This window comes from Verticillium dahliae, genomic scaffold (assembly GCF_000150675.1).
Source record: "Verticillium dahliae VdLs.17 supercont1.2 genomic scaffold, whole genome shotgun sequence".
Taxonomy (NCBI): Eukaryota; Fungi; Ascomycota; class Sordariomycetes; order Glomerellales; family Plectosphaerellaceae; genus Verticillium; species Verticillium dahliae.
Genome location: NW_009276916.1, coordinates 1,441,707 through 1,458,321, shown reverse-complemented (window position 1 = coordinate 1,458,321; position 16,615 = coordinate 1,441,707). Strand labels below are relative to the sequence as shown.

The window sequence follows — 16,615 nt, the reverse complement described above, 5'->3', positions numbered from 1 at the left end:
TAACACCGGCTGTGTGACGTCATTCGCGATGACACCGGGAGACGTCATCTTCGAGGGTCCCTCAAGTCACCTGCAACGGAAAGAACAACCAGAGGCCACATTGTACGTCGACAGGAACGCCTCAGCCTGGTAACAAACAAGCTTCACGCAAGGGATTTCTCAGGTTGTTCTCACCACCACGCGTCAAGTTACCATATCCTCGTTCCCTCTCGATCCACCCCAGATTCAACAGCAATGGCCGAGGCACTCGCTGGAACTGTTGCCATCGAGCAGGTCATCTCAACCGCTGTCGAGGCGACTGCCGTTGCTGCCCTCGCCAAACCAACGCAGCCTTTGAAAGGGACATTGTCGCAGATCGCAGCCTTTCCTGCCAACGATAGCCAGTATGTCATCGTCCTCCCCGAGCATCATACCAAAAAGCCTTATATGCTGACTCCCACGTGCAGACTGTCGCTTTCTCGATACAACCACACCGTCACCGTCATCGAAGGCAAAGCCCACATGTTTGGAGGCCAGAAGCAAGACAGCCAGCTCTGCTCCGTCGACATTCATGCCATTGCGATCCCGACCACAGGCGCTGCCGCGGCCAGCGAATATGCGTGCTACCCCGCGCTGGCGATGAAGGACATCGACACGGGCGAGATGCTTGTGCCGGCTCGGCGAACGGAACACGCCGCCTGCGCCCGCGGCCAGTACCTCGTCATCCACGGCGGTCGGGACGCGACGGGCGCCGTCATCGACGAGGACTGCATCTGGCTCTGGGACTCGCGCGCATTGAGCTGGTCTCGCATCCAGGCACCGAGCCAGATCGGCAAGAGGCTGTCTCCTCGATACGGCCACGACATCTTTCTCGCCGGGAAGGAAGACGTCCTCGTCCTGCACGGAGGCCGCACTGGACCAGAGAGTCCGGCTGACGTTGAGACGTGGGTCTTCACCTTCGACACGCGGGCGTGGACGAAACTGCCGTCGGCTCCGGCGGCCCCGATGGCAGCCGCGTTCGTGGACCACGTCTTGTACACAGTTTCGAGGGGCGTGAATACGCCTGGCGCGATCAACTTTCTCGATATCAGAGGCAGCGCGGCGGATCGGGAGAGGGCAGATGCGCTGGAATGGCAGACGGTGGACTACGCAGTCAGTCCGCTGGCCCCTGCCCCCGAACCACGCGAAGGCGGCGCTCTCGTGCCGATCACGACCGGAGTGGGCCGGAACTACCTTATCTACATGTTTGGCCACTCCGACGGCGCATTGGCTGGCGAGAGAGACTTTTACTCAGACATCTGGTCGCTGCAGGTGCCTAGTCGGGGACTCAGTGCCGCGATTCTGAAGGACGCCATCCGCGAGAAGCTGCCGCGGGCGGAATCGGGAGAGTTCAGCTGGGCTGAGGTTGAAATCGTGCCAGAGGAGAAGCACAGCGGGGGTGGCAAGGCACATCCTGGACCCCGAGCGTTGTTTGGCGCCGCTGCCGCCGGGGACGCAAACTTGGTCTTCTGGGGAGGCATCAATGGCAGCGGCAGTGGGAGCGAGGAAGACACCTGGCTCCTTCAGATACAGTGAAGACCCAGTGAACAGGGCGAAGTTCATAACAACATCATCCTTGCAACAGCTACCGCACAAGGTTTTCGAGAGTCTCAGCCTTTTGGGGCTTGGTGTCAATTGAGAAGCAAGCATTTGAACAGATACCTCTAGACTTGGGATACAAGAGGTAATACGCCACGATAGATTATCGTGGGCGACGAAAGACTACAAGGTTTCGAGAACGAGGAGACACCTAGTTCCAGTGCGAAGGCTGCTTCTCACAACACGCATGAAGATCAGTGACGCTTCGCGTAAGCAACTCAATCTGTGACGCGGGTCATGTCATCTCAAGATGCAAATACGCCGGCCTCATGATCGCATGTCTCGCAAGGCATACAGCTGTGAATTGAATATCGACAAGCACAGAAGCAGTCAATTGATTTCTTCACCCAAATCCAATTACATTAAAAGAATGACTTAAACCTGGATCCATGGTCCCAAGATTCAGAGCTGGTCATAAGGAACTTCTCTGAACGACATAGCTGCAGCACATACCACCCACCACTTGAAAGAAACGACCACAATCCTGCCCATGTGCTCCACGAACTGCCAACATGAGCATAAGCATGCCGCACATGTCAGGTGCAGCGGAAAAACAGACACAGGGCAGAGCTATGCGCGCTTAAACCTTGGTGCCAACGACTTGGTGGACCTCCTGTTCGGAAGAGGGAACTCTCTCGGCCTCCTCCTGCTGAAGTTCCTTCTCAACGCGGTCGAGGTTTAAGTGGGCGACGGCGGCACGGTCTCCATCGATAACCTGTGCAAGCTCCTCCAGGGTAGGGCCACGAGTCTCTACGTACATGAAGTAGATGAAGATGACTTCGCCAAGAACCCAGACGGTGTAGATCAGGTAAAGCCTCCATGTGTTACCGCCGTATCCAGTGTCTTTGTTGGCCTCGTCGGTCTCCCAGGCCTCAAATGCCACGGGGTTGAGATACGCGTTTAGAAGCAGAGCGATTTGAATCGAGATATTGAGGAACATGAGACCCTTGGCACGAAGCGAGTAGGGAAGAATCTCAACTGCATAGCCGATCAAGAGACCGGACCAGCAGGTAGAGTAGAAGACACCATGGAGCCAGACCAGGAATATCATAGCGTTGTTAGCGCCAGCGGCCCTGTGCTGTTCGGAGAGGCCGCAGGTGAGGGTCCAGAAGACGAGTGTGAGGAACATGCCGCCCGTGGAGAAGAGGAAAGAGAAGCGTCGGTTGAGACGTTCGACGAGAAGGGCGCAACTGATAGAGACGAACATGTCGAGAACAGTCTTGCCAGCAGTAATAGCCAGGCGCTCAGTCTCGCTCGAGATACCAGCATTGGTGTAGAGACGTGCAGAGTAGTTGGAGACAACGCCGTTGCCGGACCATTGGGAGAAGATACCAAGAGAGAACAGTACGGCAAGACGGTAACGGTTTCCCTTCGTCTTGAAGAAGTCAACGTACTTGGTGCTATTGTCAGCCTCCTGTTCCATCTTGATAGTGTCGCGGATCTCGCGGAACTCGAACTGGACTGTTGGGTGGTCGACATTGCCACTGGCGTGGTACTTGGCGAGAATAGCTAGGGCCTCATCTTGACGATCTTTGGCGATCAGGAAACGAGGAGACTCAGGGATCCCTAACCAGCTACGTTAGTACAAAGCCAGGCAGACCAAGACGGAACCAAGTGTCAGTGTTTGACTTACACCACAGAACAATCAGTTGCAGGAGACCAGGAGCACCCTGCAGAATGGCAGGGAAACGCCACGACCAGTCGTTGCCCCAGTAATGGGTACCGAAACAGGTCCACGAGACGAGGAAAGACCCAAGGTTCCAGAGACAGTTGTACACAGTAGTGAAACGAGCGCGGTGCTGAGGGTGGCAGATCTCAGCCAGAAGCATAGGGGAGCAGATCTGAGCGAACGAATTGCCGAATCCAAGGAGGACACGGCCGCCAGAGTAGGTTGCATAGTCGGGGGCGGCAGCCTGAAGAGCGGCGCCGATGGCCATGATGATGAAACCAATGGCAATGGAGGGGCGGCGGCCCCAGCGGTCGGCAATGATAGGAACGATAGGAATGGAGGCAACAGAGCCAATCTGGTAGAGAGCGACGAGAAGCCCAAGCCTGTCGCCGGTAGGCCTATCGAAGAACTCATTCCAGCTGTCGAAATTCTGGACGGTACCCATGTACATGCTGGGGACTAGGTCAGACTGACAATCAACAAAGATGACTCGGGAAACCTACCCGTCCCAGCCAGTTCCCATGGAAGAGACACAGAGCACGACCGAGTAGAAGGTCAGGATCCTGAGGCCGGGCTCCCTGTACCAGACTACGTGCTCAAACTTGGGCGCCTCATCACGAATCTTCTGCGTCTTCTCGTCGGTCCCGAGACCGATGATCTCCTTGATGCCCATGGCGAACTGGGGCTGATGGGATAAAGGTGGAGAAGGCGAGGCAAGATGATCGTCTTCTGCTGCTGCGCAAAAAAGGGATCTGACTTGTCGAGGGCCTGGCGGACTTCCTTCGTTTTGAATTGAAGAATGAAGTGGAAAGGGAGAGGAAGGCAGCCCCAGATATATAGAAGACGTGCGTGAAGGGCGTGGTACGCAGCGGCCTGGGCCTGGGCAATGGCGGGCAGGCGGACCGCCCTTCAGGCCCAGATCACGGAGAGAGAAGTCGGTCCCTCAAAGTGGAAGACGCACCCCATCTATCCATCAGACGAGGGGCCCCGCCACCCCCAAATGTCCCTCGCCCGGTGGACAGATGCTCATGGGGTTGCCGAGGACGAGCAGGGGTTGCGGGGGAGGGCATGGGCAAACATCTGTCGAAAGCCAGGTCAGGGTTGAGGTAGCTGGGCCGAGAAGTGGAGTGAGGAATGAGTGACAGACCACCCAGATGTCGTCTACGGAGTGAGAGTTGCATTCTGCCGGAATACCAATCGAGACGGTATTTTGCTGCCGGAAAGGGGGGGCTTTGTTCCACCTTGGCCATCGTTTGGGGTCTTGGAAGTCTTGGAAGTCTTGGAAGTCTTGGAAGTCTCGGTGGCCTTGCAAGTCTTGGACGTTGGAGTAGCGTTGGAAGTTGAGGAAGTCATGAGGCTCTGCCAAGAAGGGGGGCAGGTGCTCGGGGGGCCGCCTGTGAGCCCGTGCCGCATGGCGCCTGCCAAGCTGTGCCCGAATAAGCGAACAGGCATGTCTTCTGAGGCAGGCAGTCTTCTGAGGTAAGGTACCTTAGGTAGGTACCTAGGTAGGTACCTGAAGCAGCTGCGGCGGTTGCACTGCATTTGTGACTGCCTCGACAGGCAGTCAACAGAATTGTCCGGAAGGCCTGAAAGGCTTGATTCAAACCCCATCTTGACGAGGCAGTCGTGGGGACCATGCAGAATAACATCTATGTTCAAGCCAAGCTAGCAGGCCTGATATTGTAGGTATCTAGGTACCTACCTACCTAGTTATGGGAAAGGGCGTGCAGTGGATTGGTTCGTTCGATGGCTGAGGCAAAGACGATTCACTGAGGACCAAACCTGCCCACCGCCATAGTCCTCGGTCGCTTGGGCTCCTGACTCTCTTCAAGTGAAGCCACACTTGGATACATTCTGCCCCAGGCCAGGGGAGGGTAGGCACTGAGCTGCTGAGGTCTGAGGTTAGTACGGTAGCAAGGATAGGTACATAGCTGCCTTGATGCTTGCTTGTCATGCCTGGTTCCTTGCCATGTGAGTGCTCTGCAATGTGCATGCCCAGCCCTATGGCGGCGCACCTTGCAGAATTGTAAAGCATTCGTTGGTGTCTGAGTCGTCCAACCCATTTCACTGGAAATCTTGGTCATTCTCGGAACCAAGGAATCAGGTCCGCCGACGCTCGAAAGAGCACCAACCCACGAGCGCGGTCCGTCTCTTCCTCTTAGGTTACCTGGCCGCAACATCGTCCTGCAGCGAAGGCTCGCGACTTTGCCGCCATGGCCTTGGGCCACATGACGGCGCCTGGCGCCTGGGCAGACGCTTCACATACCCGCCACAAAGGCCATGAAGCGATCATGGACATCTCGACGCGTCGAAATTCCCCTGGATGGATGCAGGGCTAAGGCCGGTAGTCTACGGCTCTGTGCCAGCCGCCTTTAGCCTGATCTACCTTCTGATGCCGCGGCACGCCTCTGATCGGGCGGTACTCCTTTGATCTTGGGGAGAATTTCATATTGGAAGGGCCGAAGTAGGAGGCGCGAGCCATGATTTGCTGCTGTGCCCCGAACCAGACGTTTGGATCCGCCACCTCTCAGGTGTAGCACGACCAGCACAGCTTCAACTGGCTGTCCTGATGGATCTGTGCAAGGGTGTCACATTCGGCTAAATGCGGGTAAATAAATGTTATATTAACGCCAAGACCATCTCGGCTCCGGTTCTTAAGCTGGGTCAATACTCACGCCTTTCCCTCGCTTGCTTGACTTACCATGTACGCCGCTCAGCAAGATATTAAGAACAGGTCTGAAACTGCTTCTTTTGGACACGAACATGCCAAACAAAACACCACCGCCGCATTGGCATGGAAGCCAACCATCCATGAGCCGCCTTGTCGCGTGGCAGGCGTGCATGTCGCGGACCATAAAAGATCGAGGACCCGCAGCCAAGATAGCAACTGGAGACCAAGAGGGCGCTGACCAGCTCTCCCGTAGCTCTCATACGGCGCTGACCGCCGCCAAGGTCTTGACCTCCACACCGACTCCATATATCCAGGCATTCTTGTCCACCCAACAAGACTTTGCCCAGCGCTTCACCGTCCTCGAGCGACATGGAGTTCAGGGACCGAGGGCCGATGTCCCCTGCTTGCTGGGCGCATTCCGGTCAATTATGAATGTCGCGAGGTGTAGGACCGGAGCACCGTCGGCGATGCAGCTTGCTGACGAACGCGTTCATCTGATCTTATGTACACGTGAGCTTCCACCCTTTTTCCTCCGGTGCTATGCGTGGAAGTCAAAACACAAGACACCGTCCTCGCATAGTACCATACGATTACTTTGTCCAGGCACCAGTCCCCGAGCTACCCTGAGGCGCTGTGCATGAGTATGCTAGGATGACTCCTATATTCCACTTGCCACTCTGCATACATGATGAACCCTGCCATCGACCAAGGTCTTGCCAATCGGGCGAGCAGCCTGGATTTCTTGGAGCCAAGTGGTTACGGTGACACCGGCGAGTCCAGGTCATACCGAGCCAACATCGATTCGCCCACGTCGAATGTGTGGTAATCTGGACCCAACACAAGGTGTGGGCAACCACGCCTCAATACCCTCAGCCTTCTGACGTTATATCCACTACGCATCAATTCCGATTCGACTGACTCCTGCTTCGTAACTTTCGCTGGTGTCAGACCTAAGGTATGGCCCCGTAGGTGGCTAGCGACAACCCGTCACAATCAAGACTAAGAGAGGCGCCCCCTCAGGCGCCCTTTCAACATTCTCCTTGTGTTGTGATCAGCGTTGGCAGGGTGGCAAATGATTGATATGTCGGAAAGGAGAGAATAGTAGCATTACTTCTCATCATCTTGTTGCGTGCATCTACTTCTGTCCATAACTCCACCCGACCTGCAGTCGCGGGACAACCTCCATAGTGGGACCATTCATGCGTCCTACCCATTTCAGAAGTCCATTACTTTCGAATAATGCCAGCGCGTATATAACGCGGCGGAGAGCCAGGATTCAGATGTGTTCTTATCCCAGACCTACCAATTGGCTGCGGGGAACACATGCGGAAAAAGTCTAGATTACAAGCACTCATCATCACTCTCTGAAAATTACAGGTTGTTGAACCAATATTAGGGGATTCCCTAGGGCGGTGATCAGGATGGTGATCACCGGGGGATCACCGTAGCTGGGATTCACAGCTCTCAGGAGCACGTGAATCACGGCTTACGTGATCGGTGAATCAGATGGGTATATCTGACTCACGTAGGTAGTGGTAACTCAGAGAGATAGCATCAATCACATCACAAGTCTTATATCACCTACCCTACCTATTCAGAGCTCGCAGGCACGGCCAAAGTACTGAATTGGGGTTCACATAAGCAGTGAAGCCCTCTCAATAGCTGCTTCAAATTGCGAGATGGATGTAACTTGTGCTATCCTTTATCGAACTAGTGCACCGCCTAGTTGAAACATTGAAGTAATTTGACCGTACAAAAGAACGACTGTAATGCCTACAGGCTTGCTCTCAATCAGATACATGTTGCAGAAAGTCCTCGTCTTTGTCACGTAACCCAAATGGCCCAGTTTATCTCTCAAGCTCCCTAAAAAGCGATATACTCTTGAGGTGAGATAACTTGCACCATCTAGCAGCTATCGTTGGTGATGAAAACATTGTACCCGTCAAGGTGGAACAACTGACCACCGCACTTGTTGCGAATGCCGGCAGACGAGCAGAGGTTGCAGAGCTCAGCCGCACCACGGGCCAAGTCGCCCCATGAGTTGAGAGTAACCGCGTGGTCATTCTACAAAGCTATGAGTTTAGCAAAAGTACCAGACCAAATTTGGTTTACAACAGATCTGGAAATATATCACGTACATCGTTACACCAGTAGATGCCCGAGTTGTGAGAACAGCTGACGCGTGCGCAAGCAGCAGGACCAGGGCCGTGACCGGGCTGGCCCTCGAGATCCCAAAGGTAGTTCCACCCTTCTTGGATCCTACCGTAGTCAGCGGGCTCCCATCCGTGAACCGGATGCTTGGAGTCGATGCATTCGTAAGAAGCACCCTCCCACTGGCGCGTGATCAGTTCGTGCTTGTCGCTGTTTGCGTTGCGGCGCTTGAGCTTGATTCTGGGGTACAGAGACTGGAACTCCTCGGTAACCTCTTCAAGAGTGCCATAGAGTGTAATAGATTCGCCACTGGGAGTCTTGAAAACCCAGTCGAGGTCGGTGACGGTGTATCCGTCGGGAGCAGCAGCGATCTCAATGGCATCAGCATCGTCTATTCACCAAAGTTTCTTGAATGAGCGTCGATCAAAACTCACAGCGGAGCCGCTCAAGGCAGCAAAAGCAACGGCAGAGAATTTCATTTTGATGATGGTGGGACCGGTTGCTTGAAGTTTCGAAGATTTGATATGTTGAAGTAAAGATACAGTGTGAGCTGGATAACTTTGGTTGTTGATGCTAGCTTACTTGGCGCGATAGTTTGTTGAGCTCCATGAAGCGATTTAAAGAGAACCCTGATGCTTCTTTATACTTGGGAGATGCTGTCATTATTCGATGCCACTCTCATCAAGTGGCCACAGAGCTACCGACGCGCCACTTACTCGAGTCGTGACTTCAGACCAACAACGATGATTCTGCAAGAATTGCGCCGCATCGACAGATCGAAAGGTCTCTCTCGTAAAAGTGGAAGCAAGCGCCATACTGAAATGACATTAATGACGTCAATTGACCTAGTCGAAGCCTGTTCTGTCTCTCAGGCTGAGGCGACTTCCATCCCAAAAGATCCTTCGTGCTTAGTTTAGAATCTCAAGGGTCACCATATGAGGAGTTTTGATCATCATGATAGCTATTTCTGTGAATTTTGATCGCCACCGAGGCTAACTGCTTCAAAAGGAAACTCGTGACAATCATGGAGCAACGTTGAGGTTAACCATGATCCTTCTTCTTCTTGGCATATATGTGGAATATTCAGAGGATCTGGTGCTTGTTGCGGGCCGGTGCAGCGCCGTGAGATGTACTCGGGCCCGTCAAGACAAGTTTAGGGGTCGCGCCTATGCGACCAATAAGACTTAGCTCAGTCAACCTGAAGGAATCATCAACGTGGGGGTCCTGATGTATGCTGGGCTGACATGGCAAGCAAGTAACTTCTGACGAATGAAATGTGTTTGTTTCCCACGTGTTGCATGAGGTTCGCCACGACACTCCGACCTCAACACTGTAAGAATATGCGAGTTTTCTGGAATGTACCAGTACTTCAATCATCATAAATAGAGTGGCGTCATGCATGCATGTGTTCCTTTGTAAACAACACCATCGCTTAGGAGCGTTATGACGGCCGAATGTGTTGTGATGCGCGAACAAAGAGATCCTTTTCGCATCACCATTACCACATGGTGCATAGACACCACAGCTACACCCAAAGGCCACCTGGACCTGCAAACATTCGCACCCATCTATTTGACCTTTCTCAACACGAGGTGTAGCATCGCAGAATAGAGGCTTATCGATCACATACTACGTTGAGATCACATGTTGGTGTTCATCTATACAAGGTAAGGTAAGGTACCTACGTTGGGACGAAGAAGTGGGGCAGTCTTGTATTCGGCGTATGTTCTGAGACGTTTGAAAGAGTGGCCCTTGTGCATACATTTCTTCAGGGCCATGATCCCAACCCATGTTCGTAGGTAACTAAGAAGCATGGCGAATACCAAGTCCAATCGCGGTACCCAACACGACCCCGACTACCACGCCGACCGAAATTCCGATGACTGTGTGTTTGTTGGTTGTGAGCATGGAGCCAGATTGCAGCCCTTTGCCGTATTGCTGCCTTTCAGGGTCATTGGTATCAGAGGAAGGTCTGTTGCTTGCAGAGCACTGCTTGTTGTGAGGCATGATGTGTGAATGGTGGTGTGAAATGCTTGTAATTCCGTTGTGAAAAGCGAGTGCGAGATGCTTTAGTGAGGGCCGAGTTTGTCAGACAGGAAACGTATCTCATCTCATCTCGGGGTGGCAGCTGCGCTCCTGAAATACAGCGTATGTTTTCTTTCTTGGGATGCGTTGGTGCTCATCCTCGAAAAGTCCCATGGTGGTGCTGATACTGTATGAACAAACAAGGTCGTGTCGCTGTCAATAAAGTTATTTTGGGAACGCTTGTCAACAGCATGGCAGTCCCCGAACGACATCAGTTCAGGCATTGATCGTCATTTGCAGAGTCCGTAGATCTCGTCTTCGCCACTTCCCATCAGTCGATCCAAATGACTTCGTCGTAGCAAAGCATCTGTCTACGATTACTCGATAAACGGACAGTGGGACCTCCGTATTCATATTCCTGATTCTGAGCCATTGCAAAAAAAAATCACAAGAATAACGAGCATCACTGTACAAACCGTCTTGCCCACACCATTTCTGCACCATAAGGCCAAATGGCAGCATTCATCCTTTCTTACTTATCCAATGCACCTTTCGAGGCTTGGAAGCCATACCTTTTGCTCGTTTTGGCCGTCAAACTCACTATTGTTGCCATGGTCTTGCCAAAGGTATCACCTTTCGCCTCTTTCATCCCACCATATGCCTTGACCATTTGGTCATTACTCTCCATCAGCCCGAAGACGACCGCTTGGTCTCCGCCGTACTTGGAATATTCACTTGGAATCACCTGCATTGTCAACCTCATTATCTTACCGCGCATATTACTATTCGAAAAACACGACGTAGTTGCTGCCCCGAAACTTGATGCTCTGCCGAGATCGAACTCCACAGGATCTTTGCGGGAAACCCTGTCAAATGCCACAAGCATCTGGAATAACCCTCGAAACATCACGACGACAAAAATATACCCAGGGCATAAGCCCTCCCTGGCCTTGTTTCGGTTCATGGTCGTTCGTTTGATACGGATCAGCTTTCTTGTTTGTTTGCACCGTACAGTTATCCGGAGACTCTCAGATCCCTATTTTCTAGATATTGGGCTGGATGACGTTTCACCAAGACGAGAAAGCCTTTTCAGGCGCTTGGTTTGGTCTTCTGACGAAGTCACACAGTTCGAGGCCATTCTGCGCATGCTTATGCCTCTGAACTGGATCTGGATGAATTACCTCTGCCTTGAGTGCTACCACGACTTTCTCTCCATCCTTTTTGTCTCTATTCTGCGGGTAGACGACATGGACCACTGGCCTCCGCTTTTCGGTAGCGTCACAGAAGCTTACACTGTCAAGCAATTCTGGGGAAAGTTCTGGCACCGAGTCACCGCCCACAACATGGCCACTCTCGCAAGGCCAACATCTCGAGTTCTTCTGCGGTGTAAGCCGGGCTCGAGGGCGGATAAAGCCGCAATCGCGTTCTTGATATTCGTTCTCTCTGGGGCCGCACATGCGGTCGTGGCTTGGAGAACCGCGGAGGGTTCTGAGATTCGCGACATCGCATTTTACGTGGCAAATTTCGCAGCTGCTGCGGCAGAGGTCTCGGTTTCACGAGCATTCTGGGGGAGCCAGTTTGTGCAGTCACTGAAGAAAAAACGCTTCTTCGAACGCAGTGTCGTTCGTATTTTAGGTCGTACAGCGGGGTTTCTTTGGGTGTATCTGTGGTTCGTTTGGCTGGTTCCTAAGTGGCAGTTCCCGAAGCTGCACAGTCAGAGAACGAAGCAACTGAAGATGGAAATCGCTCTGTTCTTTGGAGATCTGTAGTATATTAGATCCAATCCGGCGCTCAAATCCGGCGCTCAAACTCATCCTTTCAGCCCTCTATCTCGTACCCAACTCTGATAAATTTGTCCGACGCATTGCAAAACTTCTGTATAACTTTCGCCAGCTTTGTCTGTTACTTAGTTGTGGACCCGCGTTACAGAGAGGCATATGCCTGCAAGAATACTGGATTCTTACAGATCTCAGACAAGCCAAGAGTGTTCGTCATAACAACCTTCGCTGTAGAAGATGCAGCAAACGCCACAAAGCAACGCAAAAGTCTGGCGTCATGGAAGCTGGTGGCGAAGCTGAGGAAGGGTGCATGATCCTAATGCTTGGCAACACCTGGGCTATGGAGTAGACGGCCTGTAGGAATAGCTCCACGATGGTGCCCTGCGCTCAGAGAACCACTTGTACAGTGCAGTCTTGCCCACGCTCAAGCATGACAGATCAAGTCATACTTCATTGTTCCGCCGAGCTTGTGGTGGTACATCTCAGCAGGCGGGGGTATGGATGCAGTCAGGGATCTGCACGCAGCTAGATCTGTGGGGGCATGGGATCGAATCTTCAGGGGTCTTGGACCACAGAGCAACCCACGTGCAGGCCATATGATATGAGCGCCTACTTCTTCTTCGTCCTAACTCACGAGCATCTTTTTCGATCTTTTTTTAGCTTAAATGGCCGTCATTAGAAGACGAATCCGGACTGTATTGTCGTTGATAGGATTCGACCCCTGCAGTCCATTATCATCGCCTCTCAGTATCTCATGTGAAGTTGCAACAGAAGTTCAAAAAATGAGGCCAGACACTACAAAAGATTTTTTGAACAGATTATTTGCCAAGTAACGATGGATGATGAGACTTACGGCTCAATCAAGATTACCCTGTTAGGGCCGTACATGTCTGCGGCATGTGAGCCTGCCTTGAGGTGGCGATGGAATGTCATTTTCGGGCTTCAACGTCACTTTAGAATCCTCTGAAGATCTTCTGATTCTTGCAGCTTGGTTCTATAGTTGGAGAGGCGTTATCTACGAATCCTGGTCTGTCCAGGAGACTGGCCAATTCAACAAGACCGGCTTCACTCGAGGATCTATGAGAAGGATTTGGCATGCGCTGTGCGGATGATCCGCTATTGATAGCAACTCAATGATCAACCAGAGTCTATGGATAGATCTTGCTGGTGTCTGGTTGCTTGTGTTGACGTCAGGCCAAGTTGCCACCTCAGACCGTGGACATCTGAAGCAGGTAAGACGGCATGAAGCATAGGTAGGATACACAAAATGGAAATGTCTTGGACGATGTGAATGACCATAAAACTGATGATGACCTCTTAAGGGAATTAAGCCATATTAAACAGACAACAGTAACAACCGAAAGACCTCATTCCTGAACCTTACCATAAGATCATAATTCTTTTACCTCACGAACCATATTCATCTCTTTTCACGAAAGCTCCAGGCTTGTTTTCGTTACACCATAAACGCCAAGATGCGTGTTTCAGCTGTTGTTCATCCCCTCATCCTTACTCTCGCCTGCGTGGAGATAGCCGATGCAAGCTTCATCGGCGCCGCTGTCAGGGGTGTCCGTGCCGGCACAACGGCTGGTCGCATGTCGGGCAGTGTCAACACTCTGGTCCAGAATGCATTCCGCAACGTCCGCACCATGTTGACGCCCGGAACTGGCCAGATGGCTACTAGGATCAAGGATCGCGCGGCCGCTGTTCGCCAGGCCATGACCCTCTCGGAAGAGGGAAAGAAGTTCCTCAAGTTCGGCATTTTGAGCAGCACCATCTCTGGTACTGTCTCCGGCACAATCTCCGGAAATATCAGCAAGAACAGTAAGAAAACACGCCGTATGCACACCGACCGCTCCGAGCTTCTATCTCGTGAGCTCCTGGCCCGCCAGGATGAGGTTGCTGAGCCTGGTGCCGCGCCCGAAGGCATCAGCCAGTACGAGTGGGACCTCTGCTTCTGGGACACTGTTACCGCTGCCCACGTTGTAATTTCAGGCGAGAACAACTGGATCCAGATGGACGGCCTTCCCCCCATCTGTGTCATGATGAACGACAATCTGGCCGGGGACCCTGAAGCTGGCGCTGGTATCAATTGCGGTCAAGGCTGCATTCGATACGAAAACCTTTCGCCCGAGGACTTCAACTCCATGGCTGATTACCTCAACGGTCTTGTACCTTGAGCGAAGAGTCATTCAGTCATTATGGAATGTTCTCTCATTATGCAACATGCCGTTGCCTCTGTGCCGTGCGCATGTCTTCGCGAGTGCTGGGTGGTAGCGGCCATGGGAGAGGCCTGGGGTTCCAGGCAGTGGGAATCGGTTGAGAGAATCTCTCTTTCTTGTGGTCTTAGCTTTCTGTCTGTATCCGTCTTACTCAGTCGTTATCGAAAAATTCAATTACTTCACTGAAACCATGGATTTCTGGTCCTGTGTTCCGCGAGACACACAATATGAGCAGGGTTCTAGAATAGACGAACACACTACCAGTTCTCAATACCACCAGCAGCACAAAGCAGCATAGGTCTCACCAGGACGAGGCATACATGGAGATAGGTTGTTTCCTGAGGCGAATTATTAACTCTTCAGCAATTACATGACACTCCATTTTCATGCAAATGTTGGCAGGAATACTCGACACATCGAGAAGCTTGCGTCTAGTCCTAACGCATCTGGATCAATACCACCCTTTTTGACCTCTTGTAACTGAAAATGGTGTCGTGGAATCGACCTGAACTTACACTGGCTCATGTTTGTTGTGGACCACCTATCCAAGTGGCCAAACGGAGTTGAGATGCACATGTGCTCTACATTTTGTCATCAGAGATAGTCATAGGTAATATAATACAAAAGAATGACTTCCTATGGAGTGATTTAATGGAAGAGTATTCCTGCTTGAGAACTGTTTACGACTTCCACTTCCACTTCCAGAGGCCATGTCCGGGCACCCTCATTGCCTCGGCTCTAACTCCAGCCACAGACACAGCTGCCAGTGCCATCAATACTCCTACCAGAACTGATTAGTCGTGTAACTGTTGGCGTCTCTCAGCACATCGTGGCCCTGGACTAGTACGCCAGCGACAGGAGTGCCCACAAGCGTGGCTAACCCATGCAGCATGTAGAAAACCCCGCCCATGCGAGGAATCTCCTTGACCCCAAACAGCTCAATCAGCGCCACCGGGAACAGACTGATGGATGCGCTAGCAAACAATCCGTATAGGACGGTAAAGCTGATGAAAAGGTTTTTCGCTGTTGGTTCGTTGACGGTTCCGATAAGTGTACTGGGGACCCACAAACCCAGGCTGAAAATGGCGGTGAGCAATGTCGTTAAGAAGAACGAGTTGAGCCTTCTAACTCGATCCGAGATGAACCCCACCGCAATCTTGCCGACAGCATTGCAGGCATTACTCAACGCTGTCAGGTTTGCCCCCTCTCTCTCATCGTAGCCTAGCGATTTGGCATAGAGGACTGTGAAGAAGACCGGTGTGTAATAAGCAGTGCTCTGGAAGATAGTACTGGCAGCTTGCAGAATAAATTTCGGCTGCTTCACAGTCTGCCAGTCGGGAAGGGGAATTTTGAAGAGTGCTGTAACAGGGGACAGGGCCTCATTTTTGGCGGCGAGGTGATTCGCCATGCTCGGCTCCCAATCAAGAAAAGACCCGGAAATACATATAATCGTGGTAGCCAGACATGCCGTCAGTCGCAGGGTATTTCGGAAGCCGATGTTTTCGATACATGCCGAGATTGTTGGTGCCCAGACCAAGCCGCCGATGCCAGTGCCGGCAGAAATAAAACCCATCGCTAAGCCCCTTCGTTTTTCGAACCATGTGGGTGCAATGGTCATAGACGGGACAAGTGATAGGCCTGTCGCGATTCCCAGTAGCAATCCCTGAGCCAGCTGAAAATGCCACAGGACCTTGCCGAAATTCGCCAGAACGCTCGCGACGCCAAAGAGGATGCCGCCAGCCCATAGGCCGTATTGAGGCTTGAAATATTTGACCCAAGCCATGACAAATGGAGCAGTTATTGTCATGAGCGACGCTGAAAGCGTCCCTATGAGGTCTATTGTAGCCGAAGAGGCCCCAGTGAAGGGGCTTCCCTCTTGAAGCACCATGGTTTCGTAATGCTCCTGGTAGACACCAAATCCAAAGAGTTTTACCGCAGGCCGTGGAATTGATCATAAATGCGGCCAGAATAACTGTAACGTATTTCCTTATGTTTTTATCAGTACCTTGATGAGATGAATCTGAGATGATTCTCCACGTTGCTCACCACTTTGGATACTGGATTCCAGTGGGATCGCCGCTCAGGGCTGGGGCTGGTTCAGTCATGGTTCAGTGTGGGATCGGCCTCGATGGGTGAGTATGGCTGAAAACTCTGAAGCTTTCGGGCCACCAGAATATGAATACATATTTGGACACAAGGTGGTGAATCGTTTGCCTACATAGTGCGATATACCCAGCCTCCCATGACACCCTCTAGGTTCTCTATTGCTGTGTCATACTCCGTATTAGCCGCACAGATGAGGCAGGACTTTGCGATCAAGCCCCACCTGTTGGCATCGCCGCTGTAATCCATTGGATGAAATGAAATGCTATGCGGATTTGAAATGCAAAGGGAATGAACACCGAGGCGCAGACTGCCCAATATTCGCCAATGATGCCTCGGGAATCCCGCTTGAGAACCTAAGCAACGAATAAAGCACAAT

The 16,615-nt window shown here is 52.2% G+C and overlaps 6 protein-coding genes across 6 annotated transcripts; 3 read left to right on the top strand and 3 right to left on the bottom strand.

Annotated features, from left to right (window-relative positions):
• Nucleotides 1-115: 115 nt before the first annotated feature.
• VDAG_01300 (uncharacterized protein) lies at nucleotides 116-1,554 on the top strand (the record flags this gene model as incomplete). Its single annotated transcript, XM_009650186.1, has 2 exons — nucleotides 116-383; nucleotides 447-1,554. The coding sequence occupies exons 1-2, from the start codon at nucleotides 235-237 to the stop codon at nucleotides 1,552-1,554; spliced, it is 1,257 nt and encodes a 418-aa protein (XP_009648481.1). The 5' UTR covers nucleotides 116-234.
• A 643-nt stretch (nucleotides 1,555-2,197) lies between these two features.
• Nucleotides 2,198-3,959, bottom strand: VDAG_01299 (hexose transporter protein; the record flags this gene model as incomplete). The annotated part of the gene is made up of 3 exons (XM_009650185.1): nucleotides 2,198-3,183; nucleotides 3,251-3,684; nucleotides 3,790-3,959. 3 exons carry the CDS (start codon nucleotides 3,957-3,959, stop codon nucleotides 2,198-2,200), a joined length of 1,590 nt encoding a protein of 529 aa, XP_009648480.1.
• A 3,903-nt stretch (nucleotides 3,960-7,862) lies between these two features.
• VDAG_01298 (uncharacterized protein) lies at nucleotides 7,863-8,587 on the bottom strand (the record flags this gene model as incomplete). The annotated part of the gene is made up of 3 exons (XM_009650184.1): nucleotides 7,863-8,021; nucleotides 8,096-8,479; nucleotides 8,543-8,587. The coding sequence occupies 3 exons, from the start codon at nucleotides 8,585-8,587 to the stop codon at nucleotides 7,863-7,865; spliced, it is 588 nt and encodes a 195-aa protein (XP_009648479.1).
• A 2,889-nt stretch (nucleotides 8,588-11,476) lies between these two features.
• On the top strand, nucleotides 11,477-12,260 carry VDAG_01297 (uncharacterized protein; the record flags this gene model as incomplete). Its single annotated transcript, XM_009650183.1, has 2 exons — nucleotides 11,477-11,709; nucleotides 12,044-12,260. The coding sequence occupies 2 exons, from the start codon at nucleotides 11,477-11,479 to the stop codon at nucleotides 12,258-12,260; spliced, it is 450 nt and encodes a 149-aa protein (XP_009648478.1).
• A 1,126-nt stretch (nucleotides 12,261-13,386) lies between these two features.
• Nucleotides 13,387-14,091, top strand: VDAG_01296 (uncharacterized protein; the record flags this gene model as incomplete). The annotated part of the gene is made up of 1 exon (XM_009650182.1): nucleotides 13,387-14,091. The coding sequence occupies one exon, from the start codon at nucleotides 13,387-13,389 to the stop codon at nucleotides 14,089-14,091; it is 705 nt and encodes a 234-aa protein (XP_009648477.1).
• An 823-nt stretch (nucleotides 14,092-14,914) lies between these two features.
• Nucleotides 14,915-16,021, bottom strand: VDAG_01295 (monocarboxylate transporter; the record flags this gene model as incomplete). Its single annotated transcript, XM_009650181.1, has 1 exon — nucleotides 14,915-16,021. The coding sequence occupies one exon, from the start codon at nucleotides 16,019-16,021 to the stop codon at nucleotides 14,915-14,917; it is 1,107 nt and encodes a 368-aa protein (XP_009648476.1).
• Between the last annotated feature and the right edge of the window lie 594 nt (nucleotides 16,022-16,615).